At 40.0% G+C, this 27,453-nt stretch overlaps 2 protein-coding genes across 4 annotated transcripts; both read right to left on the reverse strand.

Annotated features, from left to right (window-relative positions):
- Positions 1–129: 129 nt before the first annotated feature.
- Positions 130–11,810, reverse strand: saga (S-antigen; retina and pineal gland (arrestin) a). 3 transcript variants are annotated; one of them, XM_085254352.1, is made up of 16 exons: positions 11,635–11,810; positions 9,846–9,928; positions 7,809–7,869; positions 7,389–7,433; positions 6,897–7,096; positions 6,347–6,406; positions 6,195–6,262; positions 5,960–6,095; positions 5,682–5,766; positions 5,502–5,574; positions 4,912–5,049; positions 4,751–4,828; positions 4,396–4,410; positions 4,179–4,231; positions 3,638–3,647; positions 130–1,079 (listed from the first exon to the last, which is right to left on the reverse strand). In XM_085254352.1, the coding sequence occupies exons 2-16, from the start codon at positions 9,891–9,893 to the stop codon at positions 953–955; spliced, it is 1,197 nt and encodes a 398-aa protein (XP_085110478.1). In that variant the 5' UTR covers positions 9,894–9,928; positions 11,635–11,810; the 3' UTR covers positions 130–952. The 3 variants fall into 3 exon arrangements, with proteins under 3 accessions (XP_085110478.1, XP_085110476.1, XP_085110477.1); XM_085254350.1 differs by lacking the exon at positions 3,638–3,647 and having other exon boundaries at positions 11,635–11,808; XM_085254351.1 differs by lacking the exons at positions 3,638–3,647; positions 4,396–4,410.
- Positions 11,811–21,512: 9,702 nt separating this feature from the next.
- Positions 21,513–26,878, reverse strand: cldn15la (claudin 15-like a). Its single transcript, XM_085254418.1, has 5 exons — positions 26,433–26,878; positions 24,439–24,603; positions 23,155–23,236; positions 22,730–22,837; positions 21,513–22,615 (listed from the first exon to the last, which is right to left on the reverse strand). Exons 1-5 carry the CDS (start codon positions 26,647–26,649, stop codon positions 22,537–22,539), a joined length of 651 nt encoding a protein of 216 aa, XP_085110544.1. The 5' UTR covers positions 26,650–26,878; the 3' UTR covers positions 21,513–22,536.
- Between the last annotated feature and the right edge of the window lie 575 nt (positions 26,879–27,453).

The following is a 27,453-nucleotide window of genomic DNA, read 5'->3' on the forward strand; positions in this document are numbered from 1 at the left end:
CCTCACGGCACTTTATATTGTAAGATAAAGACTCAGTAACACAACAGCTGGATCCAGTCGTCGGCTCCTGCCCCGCCCACATTTCAGCCATTCAGAACTTTAAACCAGAAAATGAGCAAAGAAACAAAGAAATGAATAAATTAGCTTTATTGTCAGAGTTAAACGTGCACTGTCGCACAAACACGTCTGGTTTGAGGGCCAGATTGAATTGATCCTTCTACATCAGTGTCTCTACAGTAAATCTGAACTCAAAGTCAGAAACACCTTTATAATCAGTTTCAGCCTCATTAAAACAGAAACTGTCTGCAGCAGTTTTCAAAAGACACAGAAATGACTTTAAATCTGAACATGAAGAGTGGAGCCAAAAAACAAAAGCACTACACAACAAACCTTTAAATAATGTTAAAGGATTTTTTTAAACTTTTAATATCAGGATCATTTCTGTGGTTCTGCATTTTAACAGGATGCTAGCTTCAAATTATTTGTCACCAAGTCTTTTTTCTGTCCTCAGATCTGATGTTAACATCTGAAGTCCACTGGTGTCTAAAGACTCTGACTATTGGTTTAGACGTTGGATTTATTTATTTCTGAATCTGGCTGAAACCACGTGTTTACTAGCAGTTACAAAGGTAATAACTCAAAGTGATTCTGCAGCACTGCAGGTTTGTGCCGCATTTATCTCGCTTTAGGTCACCGGTTTGTTTTTTCAGCTATGCCCTGATGAACAAAAGCACAAAATCTGGAACCTAAACAGATATTTGTTTCCTCAGGAGCTTGAAGGAGACCGAGCAGAAGATCAAATAGAGATGATGGATGAAAACATCCTGCAGTGATGTAAAATACACCTGAAGGTTAAACATGCACAACCACAGGTATGCGCCTTTAAATCTTTTTCTAGCACAAACTCAAACTCCCAGCATTCTTTGTTTCACCCTCTTTCACTCTCTCTCCTCTATTTCTCTTTGGGCGCCATGTCGTCACCACCCGAAACGTTGCCTTCCTCGTCGTCATCATCGCCGATGATCCCCTTCAGGTAGGAGCGCTTGAATTCCTCGAACACAATCTCCTCCTCCTGCTCACTACAGACAGCAGCAGCGTTTCAGAGAAAGTTAGTGTTTAAAGCAGCACATCAGCCCTACAGTTATCACATCAGGGACACAGAGCAGGATGGGGAAAGCTGGGAAACGAGACAGCACAAACTACAGACTTAGTCTACGTTCACGCTGCCGGTCCTGATGCTCAATTCCGATTTTTTGATTAAATCCAATTTTTTTGTCTGGTTTCTTACCCTACAAATAAAATGTGACAGCAAACGCACTCTAGTGTGAACGGTTCACGGCCCTCAAAGCGGCCCGCATGCGCAAAAGAAGACGTCGTACTCAGTGCGCTCTGTTCACGGAAGTAAAAATGGCGGCTACAGAGTTAGTAGGTGTTGTTGCAGCAGTCTGTCAATTTCTGCACAGTCGTAACTGACAGAATTTTGTCAGATTCATTAGAGAAAGAAGGACACAGAAAAAAAGAGAGCCCGTGCTTTAACAATGGCCTTGTTGGAGCAGTGGCTGCTGCCTCCGTGCAGAGGTATGTATGGACACGGAGTCAGAACCAGCAGTGGTGGGATTGGGACGTGAGATGCTTCACTGACACGGAGTTCATCCACCATTTCAGGATCTCAAGACAAACACGCCGCCATGCTTTCTCGTTTGTCTTCTCCGGGGCTGATAATTAGCTTTTGTCTTGTGTCGGTGATGTAAAAGACGGATTTAATGCAACATGACCATCAAACAGCAGTCGCTTTCTGAAACATCAGATATGTATCGGATTCAGTGTCACATATGAAAGTGACTCAGATTGGATTTGAAAATATCGGATTTGTGCCGTTCACGCCGTCACACCATGATGGGATATGGGTCGCACAGGGTCAGAAAAGTCGCCTGCAGTGTGAACGTAGCCTGAGACTTCAGCTGAGCATCCACAGAGCAACACTTTGATGTATTTCCCGTTTCTTCTTTGTCACGTTTGGCCTTGTGTTAACCGATGGAGCCCAGGTCCACCTCACAATCGCTGTATGTCAGGTTTGAGGTGGCATCTGACCCACAAACAGCCCACACAACATCTGCTGCAGCTGAACTGACGCAGCCCAGATGTGTCTGACCTCAGACCACATCAGCACGACTCTTAGTAAACCTTTACTGTCTTTACCATCTAGTCACATATACTAGACTGTGTGAAGGAGATTTTTCTCCCACTTTACGCTGTGACCCATTCATCCACAATAATGAAACATGCTGAGATTCATCCTAAAAAGGAGAAAGAGATGGTTTTTAGCAGTATGTCATTTTTTCCCAAGTCTTCATCTCTTCAGCACTGAGGGAATCAGAAGAATTAGAAATTATTTCAGGAAAAAAGTTAAAAAGCTTGGAGAACTTGAACGTGAAGGGCGTGATTGGCAGTTTCGGTGGGTACAACTTTCTAACCTTCACCTTGTTTTCAGTTTTAAACTTGTCCACATTTTATCACTGGTTTGCTGTGACAATGGAGGAAACTTAAAAACCATGAACCTTTTTTTTTTACATTAACAGTAAAACAAAATACTTGTTAGTGTTTGTTTGGCAGTTTTTGTCCTCCTCCAACCACATACTGTAAAAAGTATTAGATTACTGCCATCCTGACAGAGCTTTAAGGTGGTATTTTCAGTTTCTTCACATGTTCTGCTATGAATAAACCAGAAAACGTGTCAGGGAGGCCACACAGAGCTTCCAACCAGCTGTGTTAGCTTTTTGTTTCCAAGCGTGATGTTACGTCGATGTTGCGTGTCCAAACGAAGCCTGTGCCGAGGCCCGTATCGTGCTTCAGAACATCACGTGACCGAAGATAAACGAGGCCCCGTTTGTCTTAAATGACGTGACTGCCTCATTATGTGATTGAAAAGATTCTCTCAGAGAGGATGTTCAGTTAGCTGTCTTCGACTAGGAGTCCTCATTATTTTCCATTTTTGTTTCTAATCTGATGAACTTTTTCTTATCTGGGCTTTTCTTCGGTTTTAATCTGCTCTGTCACTCTGGTAATCTGATCGACTGATGTGAAGGAAAAGATGGAAATAAAAAGACTGGATTGACCTCTCAGCCATTTCTCACACTGTGGAGGAAAGAGGACACAAAGACACCGAACACTGAAGAACAAACAAAGGGAAGCTGATACTGCTGATGAGGACAGGAGCTGGCAGAGAGGAAGCCCTTAAAAATGCTGATGAAGAGATAAAGATCCCGAAACTCAATCCTGTCCCTGGATATAAAGGAACAAAAGCAACATCGGGCACAATAAGCATGACGATGTTCATCCTCAGCTAATCTGCTGCCTCTGACTCGATCGTGTTCACTGCTTCAGTCTCTTCCAACCAACACGGCGCATAATCACTAGAACAATTCAGGGTGTCTTCCACGGGGATAAAATCGTTGTTTATATTCTTTTTAAATTTAACTTTTTTTCAGTTGTTAATATTCTTGCAGTAGGTACTCATGCAAGTGTTTCCAGCAGAGCTATCGACATGTTGTGGATTACGCACCAGTGCTGTGTCGATGGAAAACATGTTTCAAAGTTACACACGACCAGATAAACAGAAATTATTTTGCATATTTACCTCTCCTTCACTGATGGCAGCAATAAAGAAAAAACAAACAAAGAAGTTTGAACAAATTTCTACAAAATGAACACAACTTTGTTTTCTCTGAGCGTCTCTCCTGAACCTCACACGGACCAATTTCAGATCTTCTCTGGCCCAACCAAACCTTAAATTTAAACCCTTTGTTATCTGATATCCACCTTAGTCGAATCTTTAATGTTGACATTTAAGACTTGACTAATTTATTTGATCTGTTTTCACTTGAAATCGGTTTACTATGAAAATAAACTGCAGTTCTTTTAAGACCCAACAGAGGGCGTTAACTCCCACTTTGAGAACCACTGAGGATTCAGGAAATCTTTTCCTTTCATGCTGAGTTACTCACTCTGGAAAATTTCTTTAACTGTTTTTTTTTGCAACTTAATTTCTTTTAATACATATAAAACTGTATATAAGCATATGTGTCATACTGATATAATATTGTCTATATAATAATCTGGTTTGACTTTGGTACAGATGTGCACAGCTGCTGTAAACATGAGAACATTTGCAGTTTTACCTGCATCTGGTTTGGCGTGCATCAGTTTGAAGGGAACTTCCAGACCGACCTCGCTGCAGAGTAAAAGCAGAAAAAACATTTCTGTCTCATCATTTAATGTCTGATTCATCCTGCAGCAGTTTGCTGAGTGTCTTCAGCTCATGTTGAGCAATACTGCTGATCCTAGAAACTGAACATCGTAGTAACTATCAGTGAAAACAAGGACACATGAACTCACCTCGAGCCCATCATCCTGTGAGCGTGTTGGAGACAAAGATCAGAGCAAGTACAAACACGTTTACATGCAGTGACAGTGCTTTTCATTCCTCTACGCACATTTTTAGGATACTCAGGTCACAGGTTGGCCCAGATTTATCAGAGTAACATGAAGAAAATTGGAGCTCTTAAGCAGCAGTGAGCACCACAACGAATCAAAGAAAATCAAAGCAAATAGACGATGAGAGCAACACTGGCTCTGCCCGCTCATCATCTGCCTGCTTTTTATCTCATCCTCAGAAAGAAATGCAAAACACTTTTCAGGATACTAAAAGAAATGAAGCCACATTTCAAACACATGAAGAGGAGAGACTGACCCTCCAACGATGAGCTTCACCATGACTCTGTACGAGACCATGATCCCCAGAACCTCCTTCAGCACGCCGTCTTTGACACTGAAACGGAAAAAACGATTGAAAGCATCTTTTTTTAAAAATCCTAACTGAGCATCAGCGTTTGGAGCTGACTGACTGCTCACATGCTCGAGGAGGCCAGGTTGGTGTCTTCATGCTTCAGTTTGCCATCCAGAGCGATGCCCCTCCTCTCCCTGTTGTTGGCCAGCAGAGGCAGCATCGTGTAGACTTTCTGTAGCGTCGCTCCAGGAGACACCGAGTCCCTGACGAGAAAGAACAGATAAGCTTTAAAGGAAACACACAAAATAATCAAAAAGTTAAAATATCAGCAAAATTTAATGTTACATTTTTTACAAAATTCTGAGAAGTCCTGTTAATTTACTTTAAAAGATCAGAACTATAAGGTACAATGAACCTGACGGTGTCTAACAATATGATGAAAAGCACAATAAACAATTTGATCCTTGTTCATTCGAATCGATTCTGATTAAAAGTGGATTGCAATGGTTCAGATCAAACAACTGAAGGAAGCGTCTGTATTTTCTGTCCACTTTGTTCAAATTTATAGATCCTAAAAAGGATAAAAGGATAAAAATAATATTTCAATATCTAATGATTAACCTGCTCGTGTGGAAGTCAGTTTTTCTTTTTGGGAGAAAAAGATAAACTGCACGATACAGGTAAGATGATGAGTTCAGTGTGTCCTGACTTTTACCCAGAATCCTCGATATCCACACATTTGGCATAGCTGTCATTGGAGTACAAAACCACATTGGCAATCTGGTCAACTGGGAAAGACAAGACACAAAAAGACATGATGTTTAAGACATCAACTCTTATGTGTTTCCACATGAACCTCTGAGAAATAAAATGAGCTCTTAAGTGTCGCGTTTACCGGAGAGGATGATGTTCTTGATGTTCTTGCTGGAGTTGTTTGTGACGCTAACGTGAACTTTGATGGGCTCACCGTGATAGTAAACCTGAAACAGGACACAGGGTCGGAGGACGTGAGCAGTGTCAGGATTATTCCCTGAAACTGATCAAAAACTAGTTGAAAAAGTCACAGAAACCAACAACGAAAACCCGCCAAACCCTTCATGTTCGAGTAGCAGATAAAAACACGCCAAAGCTATGAAGTATCTGATCAACTGAAGCTTCAGACTTTGGACCCACCTCTTTGTCCAAACTGGCCTTGACGTGCAGCGGTTTGTCCGACATGACAAAGTCCCTGGTGGTCTCGACAGAGGGCGCTATCCCCTCGCCCTCCGGAGCGTACTGCACCTTCCTGAGCATCAGCTTCACTGTGCTCCTGTTGCACCAAAGAGGACAAAATCATCCACATTAGATATTGTTCACTTCCAGCTGTGTTCCCGGCTCCTACCGTCCGATCGGACCCGCTGACACTCACCGTTTGCGTACTTTGGCGTCCTGGCTCTCAGCGCTGAACGCCTTAATCTCAAACTCCACAGCACATTGCTGCAGAAGAGGAGAGACGAGAATGCTTCACCAGCCTGCGAGGCATTCGTGTCATCACTGCTGACTCGTGAGTTTGAATCTTACCTTTCCGACATCACTGGGTGCTGGCTGGAGGGCCACTGAGCACGGCAGGTTATCGGGGAACTGCAAAGAAGAAAAACAAACGTATGTACTGTATGGAGACTGAGACAGAACCAATCATTTCCTCTTATGTGCCAGCATGTTAACGTCTGTCTGTGATCCATGAACCAGTCACTTGTCCTTAACGGTTACAGTGATGATGTCACCACACTGGGCCTTAACTTTCAGACCAGCTCAGGTAGCAGAACGTCGAGCCGTCTCAGTTATTCTTATTCTTTCTGCCACAAAATCTCACCACACACCTGAGATTTGGCAAAAACATGACTTTAACCCAACATGCCTGCACCTGAATGTCTATATGATTTTCTCCTAAGGCTGTAGTTCCTGTCCATGTTGCACTGTGTGCTTAAAAGGATTTTTTTTGTCTTCATCTCATCCATCTCTGAGTACTTTTCCCTGCTTACTTCAGCAGATTTAAACTCAGGACTTTGGCTGTTTTCAGTTTATTTCTATTTGAAGTTTCTGCCTGTCTGCAGTGCCGCTGAAGTGTCACCTCGAAGAAGAACGGGTATGAGTTGTTTCCCAGCTTGCGCAGGAGCTTGGCCTGGACTCTGGTGTGGATACCCTTCTCGCGGTCCTGCAGGGGCGGGTACACCTGCCGGGTGGCCAGGTACAGCTCCCTGCGGAAGGCGATTCCCATCACATCCATGTCATCTCTGCCGTAGCGGAAGGTGCACGACAGCGTGACGAACACTAGAGGGCAGAAGAGACAAATCAGTTCAAAAATCTGCTTTATATTTATATGACTGGAATCTCTTTGAATCCGAGTTCAAACAGTCAGGTAGGCAGCGATTTCGTTATTTTCATATTTAACCAAAAAACAATAAGAAGCAACTTTTCAAAGACCCGTCAGGCTGAGTATCAGGAAACTGCAGCTAAAATAATGAATCTAAATGTAACTCTTTTAATCCAGTGTGGCTGTGGCCATGGACATAAATGCAAAAGAAACTGTCCAATAAAATGAGCTCTGGTGTTTTGTACAGACCTTTCCTCCCCTGCAGGGCCTCCGGGTCAACGAGGATGACGCCATCTAGTGGTAAAAATTAGATTTTCAATAAAACAAATTTACACTTTCATGTAAAAGGATGATCAAAATATTCAAACAGCAACGTAAAGACATAAATAGATGCAATAAAGTCTCAATTCATATGCTAATATAGCTGGACAATATAAATGCCATTTATTTTAATTTGTGCTGGTTATTTACTTTGATTATTAGTTTGATTTACCAGAAGTCCAGCTGTCATGTTTCTATTCTCAACTTTGAGTTCAGTAAATTACACAGAAAATTCAACTGAACAGAAAAACCCCAAACAAGCCAAAGGCTCTGCAGCATCAGTGCTGGGGTGCGCGCTACATCACAGGCAATGTCGAGGTTTTTCCCCCATTTAAACAACAGACTCACCCAGTGGTTCCACAGAATCAACACGGTCCACAAAGTCTCTTTTCCCCATGTAGACTCCAACCTGAAGGAGGAAAGAAAGTCTTGAAACACCACATCCAGGAAGCATCACCCGCTGATGCTAAACGCACCTCAGTTTGTCCAGTTTGTCTGCTCCAATTTGCTTAATGACCGAGGTCTACAATGACCGTGATCTGAGTGCAGACACCTGCAGCTCAGGTGAGACATAGCTCAACTAATAAATCCGAGTCGGCATCACAACAGGTCTGATATCTGATCCTCCTGAAGAACAAACTAATGCAGAAAGTACACGTGGGCTGGTTGGAGGGACTCCCACACACTCGAAAGAAGTTAGAGGCGAGGTCAGAGGAAACATATCAGTCAAGAAACTTTCAGCTGATAATTCTAAAGTGAATTCAGCCTTTCAGCAGAAACTGTGTGATGAGACTGACCAGCTGATGACATATTCATCGTTTCTGTTGTTTTGTTGTTGTTTATTTAGAATAACTGAACAAGAATATTGTTTTAAAAATGAAAATAATGAAAAAAAATTAGAAAAAAATGTTTACATTAAAAACTCGATAATATTCAGACTGATGTGAAACAGACAAACTGCAAACGCTAAAGCGATGGAAGCATTTTGGTAAATATGAAGTTAACATATAATGAATAATTCATTCTTTGTTATTATTTATTCAGATTCATATCTTTTCTAGTAATTCATAAAAGACAAAGCGCTCTCCAGCAGTGTCACCTGAGCGTTAGCATTTCCGACAGGCATGATGTTTTTGTTATCCAGGTGTTCCCAGCCTGTGGGAGAAGGCCTCATCTTATCTGACAGAGCTCAGCACAGACTGTACTGAGGTCAGACATGTGCTCGATAAACAGAGCGAAGCCCTCGCTGCAATAAAGCCATCATAAATCAGCTCACGTTGTCGTGTCAACCTTCAGAGGATCAGTGAGCTGAGCTGCTTCACAGAATTAAAGTTACTTTCATTGAAACTCTGGAGAGAGAGAAGGGCGTCGGAAATGATGTCTTCTATACACAGAAGAGTTATATTTCCACTCCAACCACAGCCTGCTTCTTCACTGGGACATCCTCGTTGTGCTGGTCAGTGTAGTGTGATTACACAGGATATTACTGCTGGTGGTAGAATGCCACTGTGGCAGTTAGATTTAGGCCTGTGCCACAATTTAACCATAAAGCCATGACTACATACAAATGACATCACTTGTCTTTTGTTGCTGATGATTGGTTCCAGGCTTCAGCCAATAAAAAGAATTCTTTGCTCGCCACTTCCATCGCTCACCTCAAAGCTGAGACTTGTTACTATTTATACATTTGAAGTTTTGTTTTAACTGTTTGCTTTGTTAGATTTAAGAATCTCAGCTATTAGGGTTGGGCTTATTGCAACATCGGGGTTTGGATTAATGCCCTGAGGTCGTCACCGGTGACGAGCTTAACACTGACAATACGACACATTCAGACAGGTTTAAGGCTCAGAGAACCTTTGATGATAGATCTCACAGTGAGGCAATGAGGCAACCTTTAGTCAAAGGAGCTTGCAAAGAAAAGCGTCTGGACTTCTTTAAGTTGCTTGAAGACGTTTCACCTCTCATCCGAGAAGCTTCTTCAGTTCTAAGGTCAAATGGGAGGCAACCTTTAAATGATTCAGGTTCACCTCCACCTGTTTCCCAAATTAAAAATCTCTTAACAGAAATTCTATAATGGCAAAAACAAGCGTATGAGACGATTCTGGCTTCTGTAAATGTGTCTCTTTGTCATGTGGCTAAAACAAAAACAAAAGTGTAGATGTACAGAGTTGAAAAGAAAAGGACGAGGAAGAAGCAAAAGAAAAAGAAAAGTCTTGAAAATGAAGCTTTTCATTGATAAATATCAGAGAATGCAGTTTAGTTGTATGACAACATTTCAGCTGACAGTCATGAATAAACATGACTGTCAGCTCCTTTCAGTCTGGACAAACCTTTCAGGAAAACACTCACGGTTCTAATTTTACTGAGAAAACTCAACCAGCTCACCGACTTGTCCTTGCAAACCTTCTTGAAAATCACATTTTTGGGGCTCATCTTGGTTCAGACTGAAGGAGGCTGGTCCGCGGTGCCTGAATGAAAGAAGGGAATAACTTGACTGACAAAGCGTGCGACATCACAGCAACTTCTAAAACTCAGAATGTTTGAAAACAAATTCCATATTTTCACCTCCATTCTGTCTGATTCTTGATTTACTCAACAAAGTAACAAAATGTCAAGTTGATGGTGAACTAAAAATCTGTAAAACCTTTTCTTGCCAACCAAATATTGTCTTTGTCCTCCACGTGTGAGCAAACACACCTCAGTTATATCTTTCACTAAAAAAAAGCCAGTTTCCATAAAAATCGCCAGTGAGAAACATTTTCACTAATTGAAAATAGAAGTAGTCAGTAGTTCCTGTGACACTGCTAGAAACATGTAACCAGGAGAGATTTGGACAGGAAGAAAACAGGAAGTCAATCAGGGAGAAATATGAGTCAGTTTGTCACAATGTACATGTGGACTGTAAGTTCATTCAGGTACATATTTATTCTTACACAAGCCCTGCGATAGACACCAGGGTGTACCCCACCTATCACCCTGAACTGAAAGCAGAAGAGGATGGATGGATGGATGCATGGATGGACGGGTGGATGGAATTATATGTACAAAAAGACACATTTTCACTAACGATGTGTTATTTATCTATGTCTTTGTTTGTTTGTCCATCCACACGGATAAACGATTTCTCCTTGCTGATTTAATTACCCTGAGATAACCGAGAGGTTTGATCAGACTTAACTCAGTTAATCCTGTTAAAACCTTCTCAGAAGTCTGTGACCTCGTCTCAGTGAAAGCTACACCTGCAGACATCTTCAAAATCAGTCCAGGGCAACGTGAGGAAGTCTGCATCCACGAAGAAACTTCGTACTTCCAATAATTACAACAACTGAATAAAGAGCACGTGTCAGTGCTACTCATTTGTATTCCAAAATCTGACTGAAATAAGATGATTTTTTAATGCAAAATAATTTCTCATGACATCAAAACTAATCAGCAAAAAAAAAAAAAAACATCCACAATTTGAGAAATCTGTAGTTTCTTAAGCTCAGTCATAAATGTGTCTGAAGTCCCAGAAATCATTTTTTGCTTAGAAATAAAACATGTCACATGTGTAGCCCAGTTAGTTTTATTTAATTTTAGTTTTATTTATCCTACAATATGAAGAATAAACATTTACTTTTTAAACTCAGGGACAAACTTTTTTTAATTTGAGTCCTGAAAACCATATTTGTCTTAAATTAAGTGACAAAAAACCAAGTGACAAACTTCACCCAAATAATCAGATAAAGTGAGTTTTAATTATGTATTTTATTTATTTCTAAGCTTGAACATGAAACCTTTGATCCTGAACTTTGAAGATAATTGTGTCTATTTTAGTTTATAAAACTGAATAATAAAACAGAGGCAGAAGAACTTTTTTTGTTTTAAGATAAGATAGATAAGATACCTTTATTAGTCCCACAAGGGGAAATTTTGAGGATATTAAATAAAGCGTCACGTTTTGTTGTTTTGGTTTGGTCTTTAAAGTTTCTCACAGCAGAGCTCTCTCTGTCTCTCTCTCTGTCTTTGTTGGAATCACAGGCTTTTGTTCCTTTTCAGGGCTCCTGGAGGAAACTTTAGCAGCTCAGTTTAATAACTGTTCCTTTTGTACTGACAGGTTTAATCTGAAAGACCCTCCAGGATCTACAAATGTAAATATAAAACAGGAACACCTTGGATGTGTCAGAGGACTCACCTGTGGTGCGCAGGTGTGCCGAGGCTGGATCAGAGGAGGAGACAGGAGTCTGTCCCCGAGGCTCTATATGTAAATGCCTGCTGTCCTTCACAGCTTCTCTCAGCCAATCAGGTGACCCAGCGGTGAACTTTGACCAGCCCTGAGGACCTCCCTCCCACTTTCTTCACCTACAAACCTCCACGCGCAGACAGATGGACAGACAGACAGAGACAGACTTCAGTGAATGAGCTGACTGAGAGGATTGAAGCTGGTTATCCTCGGTCAGCACAACGAGGCTGGATTAGACCGACAGACGTGACAGAGTGAGGAGGTGCAGGGAACAAAACGTGCTTTCACCCTGTGTTTTACTTCACGTTATCTCTTTTAACCCATTCAGCTTTCATCAGGTTTACACATTTAAGGTGCTGAATTATTTCTGTCAGGGCAAATGTATTTATGCACTTCAGCTCATGCAGTGGAAGGTTTTGAAAGTGATGTAAAATAAGGATGAGCATTAACAAAATAAGTTAATGACTGATAATAAATAATAATCTGTATTATAAGATTTATTATAAACATCCTTTATTAAAAGTGTTAATTGATTACTTTTGGGTTTAATTGTACATATTTGCTTCACTTAAACATTTTTGCTTGATTTTTTTCTGAGTAAAAAAAAAATGCATAGACTGTATCTAAAAGTGGGGCGATCGTGGCTCAAGAGTTGGGAGTTTGCCTTGTAATTGGAAGGTTGTCGGTTTGAGCCCCGGCTCGGACAGTCTCGGTCGTTGTGTCCTTGGGCGAGACACTTCACCCATTGCCTACTGGTGGTGGTCAGAGGGCCCGGTGGCACCAGTGTCCGGCAGCCTCGCCTCTGTCAGTGCGCCCCAGGGCGGCTGTGGCTACAATGTAGCTGCCATCACCAGTGTGTGAATGTGTGTGTGAATGGGTGGATGACTGGATATGTAAAGCGCTTTGGGGTCCTTAGGGACTAGTAAAGCGCTATACAAATAAGGGCCATTTACCATTTTAAAAGATGGACTCAGCCAAGGTGTCTCCATTTAGGAGCCTCAGTTTCAGCATCACGGTGGTCAGCATCTTATTTTGTTCACTATTTTTTATACCTACATTTTATTGGAGCTTTTTTAACTCTCAGTGTTCGGACCCAGAAATGACCGATGACATCAGACATATAATAAGCAGACAGTGGTTAACGTTTACATTTAAACAAAGCCAATGCTCCTTTAACCATGTGATTTATGGAGGACAGAAATGAGGCAAAAACCAAAATCTGTGTTTAACACATGGTATAAATCATGCACACAACAACAACAGAACAAGCTTTTTAAAACAGGCCATTCATTTATTTACTTTATCACTAAACTAATGTGTATAAAGTGCTTTTCAGTTCAGATTCATCAAAGTTCTTCCACTTTTGTAACACTTTTTGTAACACAATCAAATCTGTCTCGCTACGTTTTAGGTTGGGTTTACTTTACACTCCTTCTTCAGAGACAAATTATTATATTTCACAGTCTTTGGTTTTGAGTGTGAAACTAAAAGAAAAAGGGAAACACGTTCAGACTTTTGATAGGGACTGTGTGTGTGTGTGTGTGTGTGTGTGTGTGTGTGTGTGTGTGTGTGTGTGTGTGTGTGTGTGCTGTAATCTCCGGTGTAATAATGATGATGAAAGTGCTGCAGTAATCCACCTGTCTGTTTACCTGCTGACAGGCAGAACAGTGGATTAAAGCTCAGCAGCATCACTCTGCCTATATATAGACCTGTGAACAAACACACACATACACACAGACACACACGCATATACACACTTATTTTTCTTTCATATGCAGATTTCAAATACTTTAGAAGTTTTCCCAGACAAAATATTTCTGTATGCAGTGAGTTATACATAATGATTACATGTATATTGATAATTTAAGCCTCTGGCACAAAGGCTCAGGTCTCAAACTGCTACAAGGAGCTGCGCCACAGAGAAACTCAAAATATTCAAGAGACACAATAAAACCAGAAATAGAAAAAAGTACAAACACACATAATCTGAGTCCTCAGGATTCCCTGGATGATTGAACATGCATCATTGTCTAGTGCAGACCTTCCCAAAGTGTGGGGCCCGCCCCCTAGGGGGGGCGCAGAGCCATTGCAGGGGGCGTGGTATAAAAAGGGGGGAGGGGACAAAATGCTTGGACACTAGTGATGGGATTTCCGGCTCTTTTTAGAGATCCGGCTCTTTCGGTTCGGCTCACTAAAAAGAGCCGGCTCTTTTGGCTCCGAACCGGCTCTTCAGGTTGTTTTGTTGCTTTAATTAATTTATTATTAACAATAATATAGAATTACGCACAAAAGGAATTACTAACATAAAAAAAGTGGTTTTATTTATATATGTTTATATATAAATATATGCGGTGGCCCCTAGAGACAAAACACGTACAAACACCAAAACACATTTCTAGCATGAACTGAACTTCCAAAGCAGAGCTACTAGATCACTTAAATTACACAATTGAAAGCATGTGTGTATTGTTTGTGTATTTATACACAGGCACTCATATATATTCAAATAATTTAAAAAAAAGTTCATTTACCTGTTATTACCACACACCAAATCCGGTCGTTGGTACTTGCTGGCTTGTGTAGCCACAAGATAACAAAAGCTCAACACTGCGCCCAGCATCCTGGAGCACTTCTGTTGTCTTTTGTACGTGTTTTGGAGTTTGTACATGCTTCAGAGTTCGTACGTGATTTGAAGTTTGTATGTGCTTTGTCTGTAGGGGCCACCGTAAATATACTTTTATTTATTCACTCCACATAAAATGTAATAAATAAATCATATAATACAAAAATCAACTATTCACATTTCAACTTTTAACTATTTAAATTTTCAGCTTTTTCCTTTTACAAATTTAAAGTGAAAACAACACAAAACACTGCAAACCACAACACAATTAAATATAAATTAAAATATGAAAACATAAAGAACATGCATATTCTCTGTCATATGGACCTGCATGAATAAACTTTCTGAATCCTTTATCATCTGCAACCGAAAATAGTTGTGGATGATTACTATACCTTTCTAATGTGAAGTTGTTGTCCCTGGCTCTCTTTCTCTCTCTCTCTCCCGCTCTGTTCCTGTGCTACTGAGTGTAACTACCGCCCCTCCCCCCTCTGCCCAGCATAAAGCACAAGGCTCGCGTGCAGAGTGAAGCGAAAAAAAGTGCGAGAGAGAAGCAGAGTGAAGCTGACCCCCCACCCACTTGAAACGTAAAGGCAAATAGGCGGAGCGGTTAGTGCTACGTTTGTGCAGATTTGTGCAGGTAAAATTAGCGTTTGTGCTGCTACGGTTTCCGAGATATTAAACTTTATTTTATAGGTCATTCAAAGGTCACCATCCCCCCAGACTGCTCCAAAACAAACCAAAATGGTCTACTTTTTTAGTGCTACGTTTGTGCTGATTTGTGCAGGTAAAATTAACGTTTGTGCTGCTATGATTTGAGATATTCTGTTATGGTTTACTGCTGAAAAATGTCTTTTTCAAATGACCTTTCACTTTGTGTGTTCACTTGTTCAATAAAGTTCTGTTAAAAAAACCCTCTTGTTGTATGTAATCAGATAAATTTGTAATGAGTGTATTTTTTTTTAACTTCAATTTCTTTACTTCAATCACTTTTTGTTCATAAAACCACGATGCAAATGCTTGAGGATTTATTTTTTTTTAGAGTGGATTAAAAAAACTTTATTGAAAACTACATTTGAACATTTTACACTCCCATGAACACTTTGAGAAACGAACAAGCTAGCAGTCTTTTGCATCAAATACACATTTTCTGGCAGAAAAAACTATTATTTGGCATTACTGTGTCTGAAGGATTCTTAGAACAGCGTTCATCTGATTTCTGAACAAGGTAAGCTTACGTTTAAAATACTGAGGTTTTAGTTACTGAGTTAATACATGATATAGCTAACTGTCTGGATCAAAAGGACTTTTTTCAATGTTAAACATTTTCAAAAATGTCCAAGAAAAAAGTTTCTAAAGCACTTTAAAACATGTAGCACACTGGACTAAAGTGCTGTACAGTACATGGGTTAAATACTCAGACTCAATTTAATAAACTCACAAATTCAATAGCTCCATCTTAAAAGCAATAATTCCACAAAATATGAAAGTGTAGATTGGTGGAGAACTTGGGGGAGGGGTTGCTCCTGGCTGTATATATAGTTCAGAAATCACGTTTTGCTCCATCATAATCATAGTGTGTGTTTTTTTTTTTTTTTTTTTTTTAGATGCCTCGAAAGCCATCTGTAGACAAGGTTTCCATTTTTGCAGTTCTTTGTAATTCAAAAGAGGCCATAGTCCAAAATGGCAAAATAGCCACTCCAGCTGCATCAGTCTGGAAAGAGCTGAGTCAGCAGCTAGAAGACAAGATGTCAGCAAAGGCCCTGTACACTTTTGTGAAGCTAAATAGACACAACATCTGGTCAGCTTTGGAAATCAGTGATCAGGAAAGTAATAGTGAAGGAGAGTTAGATTCACATTGCATTTCTCCTGGACAAGAAAACTGTCAAGCTTTTGAACTAGAAGTCCCTTTTGAGGACTGGGTTAAATTTATTCCTGAAAAGGTTGAATACAATGACAAGTTTTCTCCTACCCAAAAAAGGGAATACACAATTTTGAAACCTGGCACTTGGACTCATATCATCAACGATCTTATATGGAAGAAGATCAAAAATACATGTACACTTGTGTTCCGTAGAGCAAAGGTCCATCCAACTGTATGGAGGTCAGCGAGGGCAGCAGATCTGATGGATGTTGGAGATCCTGAGCCAAGCCACCTTCCAAATTTGGCCACTCTGCGAAAAGCCAAACAAGAGAGAAAAGACTTGGAATTAGGAGATAAGGACCCCATTGCATCTCTGCAATTGTTAAAATATAGTGTTCCTCACAGTGGTAGCATCCGAGATATTGGACTGGACAGGTTTTTCTGTCACTACTGGAGTCAAACACAGATGCATGTTTATAAGACATTGTCAAAAAAATCTCCCCCAACTGTGTGCTTTGATGCAACCGGTTCAGTTGTGAAAAAACTGCTGAGACCAAATGGCAAATCTGGCCATATATTCCTTTATCAAGGTATTCTGAAAGAAAACAATTGCCCCAGTGTCCCAGTGGTGCAAATGCTGTCAGAGAAACATGATGTTAATGCCATCGCAAACTGGTTGAAAGAATGGATTCGTGCAGGTGCACCTGTGCCAAGTGCAATTCTGGGAGCTCTGGTCAAGGCTTTCACTCCTCATCCTGATCTGAAGTCCTACCTTAATGAATGCTTTCATGTCCTTCTTGGAACCCAGTCTGCCAAACTCCCCCCTTGTTATATCAGGGTTGATGTTGCGCACTGCATCAAGATGATATGCCAGTGGGACTGCCTGAAGAAGAAAACACATCGTGTTAAAGATTTCCTTGTCAGGTCATTAGCAAAACGTCTTCGGTCTCAATGTTTGGACCATGCAAAACAGCTCCTACATGCTATCACTGTTGTGGCCCTCAGTGAGGCAGAAGGTGATGACAATTCTGGAGCCCCTCTTCCTTCAGAAAGGTGCAAGAAATACTTGAAAGCCCAAATTGCTCAAGACTCCATCATCATTCCAGATGAACAGACGGAGGAAAGTGAGAGAGTGGATTCAGTGGATGAGATCCAGACTGACCTACGACAGTGGGTAACAGAAATATGTGAGGAGAGCAGGTCACTTGCTGCAGCAAACGGGGATAGAGATAATATTCACTTTCTCCCTGAGATTATTCCTCATATAATAAGACTCGCAAGTTACTTGCCACTCTGGACAGGAATAATGGTCCCTCTCTTCCAAAGCACCAGCATCACAGCAAGTTCAGCCACTGTTGAAGCTGAGTTCAAAAACATAAAACATGGCCTTTTCAAACATGACAACTTGCCTCTTTGAGTCGATCGCTTCATTGCTCGTCATCTTTCCTTCATCGAGGGAAATATGCGGATTTGTTCTGCAAAAGAAAAGGTCAAAGATGAGGCAACGGTGGGATCACTGAAAGTCACAGATGCCAATTCTGGATCCATGACGACTCACAATGCAGAAGACAAAATAAAAATGGATGCTCACCCGTTTGTGGGATCTGATGCTGCCACAAACATTCTTCCGGCTGGTGGGGATGCAGTTGAGAACTGGAGGGGCCTAGCTGTTCCACCCAAAAAAAGGAAGAGGACTTCCTACCTCTCTTCATGTACCGAATGGCTCCATGCAGATGAAACTTTTGGGGCCAAAAGAGTGAAAGTGGGATTATTAAAAAATGGAAACCTCCATCAACCTATTAGATTAGGGGAATCGACAATCTCTGTGCTCAATACCTGTGCATTTGATGCATTTTTTCAGTGCTTATGTTGTGCCTTCTGTGACAGCTCCACATTTCAAAATGCTGTTCTGAAAGACAGTGAAAACCCAGTCCTGCAGCTGGTGAAAGCCATTGCCACAGATGGTGTGACCCAACAAACCTACAGGAGGAGAGCAGAGCTGCTTAGTGTAATGTTTGAAGCTGTCTCGTTGAGGTCTGCTGCGATCCAAATCGATGCTCAGTGCAATATCTCCGCTGTAATTGCTAAGACAATGAGGTACATCTCAAGTGTTTATTTTACCAAACACTGCTCCTCACAGCACTGCTACCTCAGCAAAGGGATGACAAGGGAAGTGCCATTTGTTTCTCCTGCCATCTCTGTCCTCAAAGAGTCTGGTATGGCTCATCTTGGCACTGCTGTGGAAGCAGGACTTGGCCTACCTGAGTCTACCTGCCTCAGGCCACTCTCCAATCCATCTCTGTGTCCATCAGAATTCAAAACAGAAGACAGCACCACAGGAAATGAGCTCTGTGCAGGGACAGTTACTCACAGCTACAACATTGGAGATATCGTGTGGATTGATACTGACCTTGCAAACCAAACAGAATTTCCACTGAATGAATTTCCCTCCAACCTGGTTCTCCAAGGAAAGTCGTTCACTATAAGGGCATTAATTGCTTTCCATGGAAAGATGACCACTGATGGTTTGGGGCATTACACTGCATACTGCAGGAGAGCTCCATGTGTGTGGGAGTGCTATGATGACCTGGGAAATGGAGTGACAGGAGCATCTGAAAAGAAAAAAATACAACCCCATGCTGTGTTATACACAGTATAATGAGTGCTGCCTGCATTTTTCTGTTTTATTTGGTTCATTACAGTTACATGTGTTCAAATGGCTAGTGTGTGTTATCAGTAAGTTCAGTTTTGCACATAAAGTTGAAGTTCTAAATTAAAAATCTTTTAACGCTCTTTTCTTTGTCAGTCTGATGCATATTTGCTTTTACACACCCAGTCACCTTCACCCGTAGCCTTGAAAGTAACCGTTTTATTTTTCTGTCAATAACTTTTCTGTATTTGTTTTGTGTTTACCTTGTGGCTTAAGTCAGGGGTCAGCATCCTTTTCATTTCAAAGGGCCCCTTTTACCCCTGCTGCTACAAAACCTGTCTAGAGCCTAAAAAAAGAAAGAGCCTATAAATATCTAGAAAATGAGTTGTTGTATCGTGTAAGCTATGGAAATGTAAATAAAAATGCTTATTTTTAGATTTGATAAGACAATGAATCATCAAAGCTTTATAACGGAAAAAAGTATTTGTTAAAATGAAGCCAGCTACGTGCATCCTTTCCATAATAATTGAAAATTACAGTAAACAGATTTGAAGCTATGAAACATTAAATCACTTTTAAAAGCCTTGTACATTCAGTGAATAGTCAATGCAGATATTTCATAAAAAAAAAAAAAACTGTTAACAGAACCCTTTCTTGTTGTCTTTATAATAAAAAAATGACTTACCTGGTCTTATAAGAGCCACAGTGGAGGGGCCGGAGAGCCACATGTTGCTTTAGAGCCGCAGGTTGAAGATCCCTCGCCTGGGTGCTGTGGAATATTCAGTTTTCTACACGTAGGTAACAACCTATCAAAGCAAACACTTCATTTTTTCTGAGACAGCTACATTAATAATAATGAACATATATAATTCAAAACAAAATCATAGAGGCCAACTGGGTATGTAAAAAATAATAATAATTTAGGTATACGTGAATCACTTCACATGAAACTCAGTTTTGCCACAGAAAAAATAAAAACTTTAGCCTACCTTGTGTACGTTTCTACACTGGTAACAAAAGAAATATCGACCTTTCCGCTGAATAAATTGTGTTACTAAAGTGTAAACTAATAAAAGTTAATATGCAGCAAGCCTAGAAAAAGTGCAAAACTCCACAGCTGCTGAAACTCACTGCCACAGACACTGGTGTTATACAGCGTAGGCCGTAATAATTAAAATCATTATATCTCAGATACTGTAGCAGCACAAACGCTAATTTTACCTGCACAAATCAGCACAAACGTAGCACTAAAAAAGTCGACCATTTTGGTTTGTTTTGGAGCAGTCTGGGGGGATGGTGACCTTTGAATGACCTATAAAATAAAGTTTAATATCTCGGAAACCGTAGCAGCACAAACGCTAATTTTACCTGCACAAATCTGCACAAACGTAGCACTAACCGCTCCGCCTATTTGCCTTTACGTTTCAAGTGGGTGGGGGGTCAGCTTCACTCTGCTCGAGAAGCGAGAGAGAGGCTGAGAGAAAGAAAAAAAAAACCCACGTGACGACTCGCGATAAGGAGCCGGCTCGTGTCGTTCACGTCAAAGACCCGGCTCTAAGAGCCATTTCGTTCGCGAACGACCCATCACTATTGGACACTGCTAGCACGGGTGTCCACAGAAACGCAAAGCAGGAGATGAAGCATCGCTGAATATGTTTCCAAACCAACTTCATTCTAAGCCAAAGACCAGAAAATATGGTGAAGCATATCTGCCCTTTGGCTTCACCTGCACAAGTGCCGAGGTAGGTCTCCCTGCAGGATTGGTTTCCCCTGCATCATAGCATTGCTGGGCTGTTCAAATCACGGACAAACAGTATCCCACAGCTGTTTATGTTTTTAAACCCATTTTGCACAGAGTGGCATTATTTGAAAAATGTATTGATAGCAATGTTGAATATTATATAATATTCAACATTATTACACATGAAAAAAAACAACTACAGTAAAATAATGACACTGTGACGCCTCTGCCTTTGTAAATGGAGGGACAGTAACTGCGTGTAAAACCTGCACACAGTCAGATTAACAGTGTTTTGTCTCTATCTGCTATTCTGCAATTCATCTCATGTAAACAATAACGTGCGCACAGCGTGACGTGAAAAAAGGCACATACCTTTGACATTGCGTGACCAACTCTGTATTCCTCGTCCACACGTAAACGCAAAAATGGAGTTTAAAAAATCTCCGTTTTCGGTGATTTCAAAAATACCCGTGTAGGTGCGGACGCAGCGTAAAAGAGTTAGTAGTTTATTTTATTACTACCTGTAATTTATTGCAGATTACTTGTATTTGCTTAATTGTTTACTAAATGTTTGAGGTGTGAAATAAACCGCAATGGAGCAAAATATGGGTGTGTGTGGTTTGAGAAGGGGGGGTGCGAACAATTTTCTTGTAAAACAAAGGGGGGCCTAGCAAAAAAAGATTGGGAACCACTGGTGCAGTGTAACATGTGGCTGGATATAACAAGCTTCACCGTAGCAGTGAAGGTGCAGTTTTTCTATATGATAAATAAATGTTTCTGTAGTAAATGAAAGACGTGTGTGAGCATGATTTAAAATGTGAACAATGTGCAAAATTACAGGAAAGGAGAAAGTTTCACAAAATTAATCCACAAAAAATTCTTGTTGTTTCTTAGTTCAGACCAACGATGAAACAAACAAACTTACACAGACGATGATAAAAAAAACGGGAACTTTTCTGCCATTTAAATGTTTATTTATGACTTAATTACTTCGGACTATATGGTCATGGTGGAGATCTTTAACAGAAGGAGAAGCTGCAAAACTTTAACAGTACAATCCAAAGTCCAAATTTAATGCACTCCAGGATGTTATTGGCTTAAAAACTGCTGGAGCTGCCATCTTATTAGTGTCCATAGACACTTCATTACAGGCAACCTCATTAACAATGTCTGCTTTAATAAACACGTTTGGCTTCAACATTAGGACTTCATTAAGCAGCTGGTGGAAAAGCTCCATGTAACACTGCTGCAAGCATCATTTAACTCAAACAGTAATATACAATTTTACACAAATTGCACCTTTAACTGCATGTCCTTTTGTTTTCTGGAGGATTGTTTACTTTCAAATGATTAAAATCACATTTAAGAAGCACAAAATGCAAATTCAGCAACAAAAGAGATGAGAAAGCAATGAAAAAAGAACACAAACAGAAGCAAAACTAGTACAGAAAGCATCTCATGAAAATGACAACTGGTTTAGATTAATTGCATTTTTACAGTTTTCTCTGTGTTTTTATAATTACTGGTGAATTTACTGACAAATCAGAGGATTTTCAGGAAGTCCGTTTATAGAGGTGAGATGTACCTGTCAGGATTCATATCTGAATATTTTAAAATACCAAATAAATATACAGTACATGAATGTTTGTATAGAAAAGCCACATCCATGCAGAAGATTTGGATTCAATATGAGTATTGTGGTTAAAAAATAGCACAACACCTCAATTTCTTATGTAATACAAACTTTATTCCGATAAAAACAAACTGCACACAGGGTTTCCAGAATCACAAACAGTTATATCGATCAATATAATCTGTAAATCTTTGTGATTTCTTTAAGATTTAAGATTTTCTTTCAAACACAAGTTAGAAAAAATGACAGAAAAACACAGAACGCCGGTCTGAGTATCAGGTGTATACAGACAGTGCTGCATGATTGTGTTGTTATGACATTGTGGGGACCACAAAGTTTGCATTTAGACGTAAGCTTTGGCATCTGGTTCTGATTTGGCTGTGGGCGTGTACACCTTCTGTGGTGCATTTCCATAATAACCGCTGCAAAACAAGAAATACAAAGTCAGACAGATTCTCAAAGCAGCAACATCCCCAGACTGGAACAACTGAAAATGTCAAGAGTTCAACAATAAAAAGTAACGAGTGCGTGTTTACCTTTTCTTCACCGACGCTCTCTTACACGCCGAGCAGAGAAAAGCTCCGCCCAGCATGGCCAGACAGGCTCCAGCCCATCCCATGTAGAGGCCGGTGCCGAGCTCGAACCTGGAAATGACGTGACAATTATTAACAGACAGAAATCAGCTTAAACTTAAGTTTCAGGCAGAAAATGCTCAGATTTACTTGTTTTACTTACATTTAAAATGCAAAAAAGATCAAATATAACAAAATAAAATCAGATTAAATTAACATTTAAAGCATGTCATATTAGTTTATAGCATCAAAAACAAATTTATTAATGGAGGAATTAAAAATAGTTATCATTAAAAGGACTCAGCTGTCCCTTAATGGCAATCATCTTTTCTTTTTAACTCTGGTATTTCTCATGAGATCAAAATTCAGCATCTGTGTGGTGAACGTACTTCATTCCACCGTAGAACGGATCATTGAAGTCATTAACCACTCTGGCTGCGTACCAGGAAGCAGCTACCAGGCAGCAAAGACCTGCAGACACAAGCACAAAGTATTACAGCCTCACTTCCTTTCTTTCTTAGTCTCTTTCCACCACCTGTGAGTGCACTCACAGCATCGCATCACCAGTTCTTACTAAAAAATGTTTCTGTTTCACTTTACTTTTGTTTCGTTTCCACCACACAGCATGTATATAGTTTGTACTTTCAATGTCTTTTTATTATTTTTATACCTCTGACTCAACACTTCCTACAAATATAACATTCAATAAACACTCAGTTTACCTCTTTTAAATTTGAGTTTGATGAGTGTTTTATTGTAGGCTCTTCACTTTGCCATATGGAAGACTGTAAGGTGACAGTTCCTACGTTTAATTGGTGTTATATAAAAAAACACAAACGTGAATCAATAAACTTTAACTACACAAGAGAGGAAAAAGAGGAAGGAGCTTGGCTTTAATCCTGGGAGAGAACCAAGCATGAAAAGATCATCTCATGCTGCAAAAAACATTTGTGGTTTAAGCCTACACGGGGATCGTATGAGGGCCTCCACGTGTCTGTGTTACTCACTCCTTTTTATTTTGGTCCTTTTCTTAATGCATTATCTAATAAATAGCACGGTGCACTTAGTTATACTGACAGGTCTTCCAAAAAGTCTGTGCTCCAATTTTACTGAGTAAAACTCTAGGATCTAACTTGTGTATTATTCAGCACTAATCTGCAAATATCTGCTTAGTTGGAGAACAACATGGAGAGAAATGCTCCAGGTTTGCAGACTGTACAAACACGTCATGTCAGTTTTGCTCATGCAGAAGTTTGTAATCATTTCTTTGATATATCTGTAAATTCATTCAGTAAACAAATGAAGAAACTTCACTGAAATAAAAGAAAGGAAGAAGAGCAAAAAACTTGCAGAGCTTCCAACTTCCAGCATCTGTAATACATCAATATATAACAATCCACAATAACTCTGTTGTGGAGCTTGGAAAGAAAAGCGTCTGGACTTAAACAGGCCCAGACGCTTTTCCTTCCAAGCTCCTTAGACAATCTACAACAACACTGAATGCAAAAATATCCAAATATCTAAAACTTATGATAGTATTTTGTAGTAAATTTCTACTGAGTGTCTTAATAATAGAAAATCAATTAACCTTTTCTTGACTTTCCCTTCAGACAAAGTTTTCTGTGTTAGTGTTTGTAGCATGTGAAGTGACAGAGATGAACCATCACACTCACCGGCCAGGATGCTCAGGATTCCTCCAATGGTGGCGATCTTGGCCTTGGATTGTTCAGTGGTTGAGCCGATCTTGATGCACTTGAGTCCAAGCAGAGCGACAATCATGGAGCCGAGGCCGAACAGCAGACAGATGATCATCAGGGCACGACAGGCCTGTACATGGACTGCAGACACAGAAAGAAGTCATTAATTATTGTTTACATACTTACTCAGGGTTTGTGGGTAATTCTGTAATTCACATAGAAACAGAGCCTTTGCAGCCCTGTTCATGGAAAACACACCCAGCAATTTACAAATAGATGATCAGTTTTGCTTAAACACAAAGAAACTGAGCGCTTGATGGGAACTCTTTGATTTTCAGTGACAGGTTTGTCCTTTGAGTTCTTTCTGTTCATCCCCCTGTTTTTACCTATTGTGCTGTGTGACAAAACCTGATCTAGACTCGTTGGAATCAATAAATAATTTATTCTGAAACCTGTTTTTTTGTTTTATTTTATATGTGAACATAGTTTTCATGCAAAACAAAGTGAGGTGAGCTGTAATGAAACTTTAAATGTCAAAAAGAAGGAAAAATACTCCAGCCGGTGACATAAATCCCAGTAAAACCAGTCCTAACTTCCCTTGACTCTTTATTTTTAATGTAATATAAAACAAACAGGGAAATAACTACCTGTGCAAAGGTAAAAATATATATATATATATAAATATATAACCACCTGTTACTGTAAAACTCATTTATATGTTTACATCTTTATTAAACGTTTATTAAAAATACACAAAAGCTAAACTGTTTAAGGAAAAGGAGGAACTGGCTGTAACATTAGGTGTGTATTTGTGTGTTTTACAGCTGCTGCAGTCATTTATTAACCAGATGACCTCTGCTGATCATTAGAAACAACTACCACACCTCTTTATGAGCTTCAGGGAATTTCAGGAGCAATGGTAGGTAAGCTGGTAGGAGTCATACCGAGTAATAATGATGATGATGAGTTTGGTTTCAACAGCCACTTAAACTCAGACAGGTACATAAATATATGTCACTAAACACCTTTATAACACCAGTTATATGGACAAGCTTTCTAAAGACGTTCAAAACTCTCAAAAATTGTAACTTTGAATCTTTTATACTGGAGTATTTCATTAGAGCCTCAATTGCAGGAGGAAACCTGGCGTCTCTTTACATCTTTATCACTATGTAGGAAAAAGTGTCGAGAGATTTGATGAGTTTTAAAAATACAAAAACCATCAAAAATAAGCCTCCAGTCTGCTTTTATAGATAAACCTGCTGAACCCACATTAAAGTCCAAGTAAAGTAAAGAATGAAGAAACATACTGAGCTGTTTGTTTGGGGTTTTTATCCTTCTTCTCAGAGAAGTTTCTTTGTTTCTGCCCATTTTGCTTTCAACAGAGAAAACTCAAAATGGCGTCCAAAAACTATCCTTGTATAACAATTACTGAGAAAAAGTCAACCTAACACAATCCAATAATAACCTTTATTGATCAAGCTAAGATTTTTCTGAAGACTTGGCAACTTTATAACAAATATTTTAATAAGTATCTATTTTCATTTTTACTTTAGGCGGGAAACACCGTCAGCAACCTTTGGACGACAAATTCTGAAATGCTGCCACGCGACATGCTGGCCTATTTTCTAAACAGCCTGTATGACAAGGTTTCAAAGAGCTTTACAGAGATACGACACCTTTATAGCTTTATGAGAGATGGAAACTAAACTGTTTGTCTGGTGGGGCCTAAAAGCTCTGACCACATCCTGTTTCCTGGGTCACGATTGGTCAACAGTTTAACAAGTTTTTTTATTCTGTTTGCTCAGTCATCTCCTGTTCTGCTTTTCATAGACACTAATGCTGCTTTTAAAGCAAAATATAATGATGTCATAAAATAACATTATTTTGTTATCAGGTTTGATCAGAGTGTCTGACATCAACTCTCGGCTTGAGATAAGTAACAGGAGGACTTGAGTGTCTGGTCTTACCGGGGAGGGCCAGCATCGATTCAAAGTCCCGGCATTCGGCGATTCCCGCGCTGTTCTCAGCACAGGCGTGCCACAAGTTTTCAAACTGCCTCTGAGAGATGATCACGCTGCCGGACACGGTGGAAACCTTCCAGTAGTCGTTAACCAGCGCCGCACCGTTAACCAGCCAGCTGATTATGCACATGATGAACCCGACCGCTTCCACTGCCGTCGACATGATTACAGATGTTTCCACAAAAATTACTTAAAAAAAACCACAGCAACTCTCCCCAAAAAATCCAGCGACCACAAATAGCCTAACAACAGCAACGTTCACAAGAACATTAACAGGGAGTAACTCTGTGTCCTCTAAGCTGAAGCCTTCAGGTAGTCAGGAACAGACTGGAGGTGATGGAGGCTCTGGTGTCGCTCTTTCAGTTACGTCCTGTTAATCTGACATCTGGTGCTCCAGCACAGGGACTTTACTCTAACAGGGGCCATAAACTGCAGGGCCACTCCTTCTGTTTCCCCCTGACCACACACCAATCGATGACAATGATAGATAATGTAGTCGAGTCTTCAGCCACACCTGAGTCACAATGATCCACAAGTTTTTATTATTTTGAGAGGGTTTGTGTTCTGCAGAGGACACTGGGTATTCTTACTTGGGTCCTGGAGCTTTCGATTATTTTCTTTTTCTTTAAAATGCAAAAAGTTGTGGATGAGTTGCGGCGACGTTGCACAGCTTACAATATTGGAGGTTATTTTATTAGCAGATCACATGTAGGGTAATCTGGTTCTTTACAAGCATATTTTAAAATTAATTGATAAACTGCTGCTGTGAGCGTGCCACAGGAAATAGAAATGTAGAAATGATCCAGCATTTTGTACTTTCAGTTTGCTCATCTGGATGTCAGTTTGTTTTTTAATGAGTTTTGTTTTGATGCTTTATTAGTAACACAAGTTTTACAAGATAAAATATATCAGTAAATATCCTATTTGTGAATTTTGAGGTATCTCAGAGGAGACGTTTGCTAATGTT

This window comes from Mchenga conophoros, linkage group LG18 (genome assembly GCF_057382185.1).
Source record: "Mchenga conophoros isolate Kocher_MC1m ecotype Shallow Benthic linkage group LG18, M_conophoros_male_GT1.1, whole genome shotgun sequence".
NCBI lineage: Eukaryota > Metazoa > Chordata > Actinopteri > Cichliformes > Cichlidae > Mchenga > Mchenga conophoros.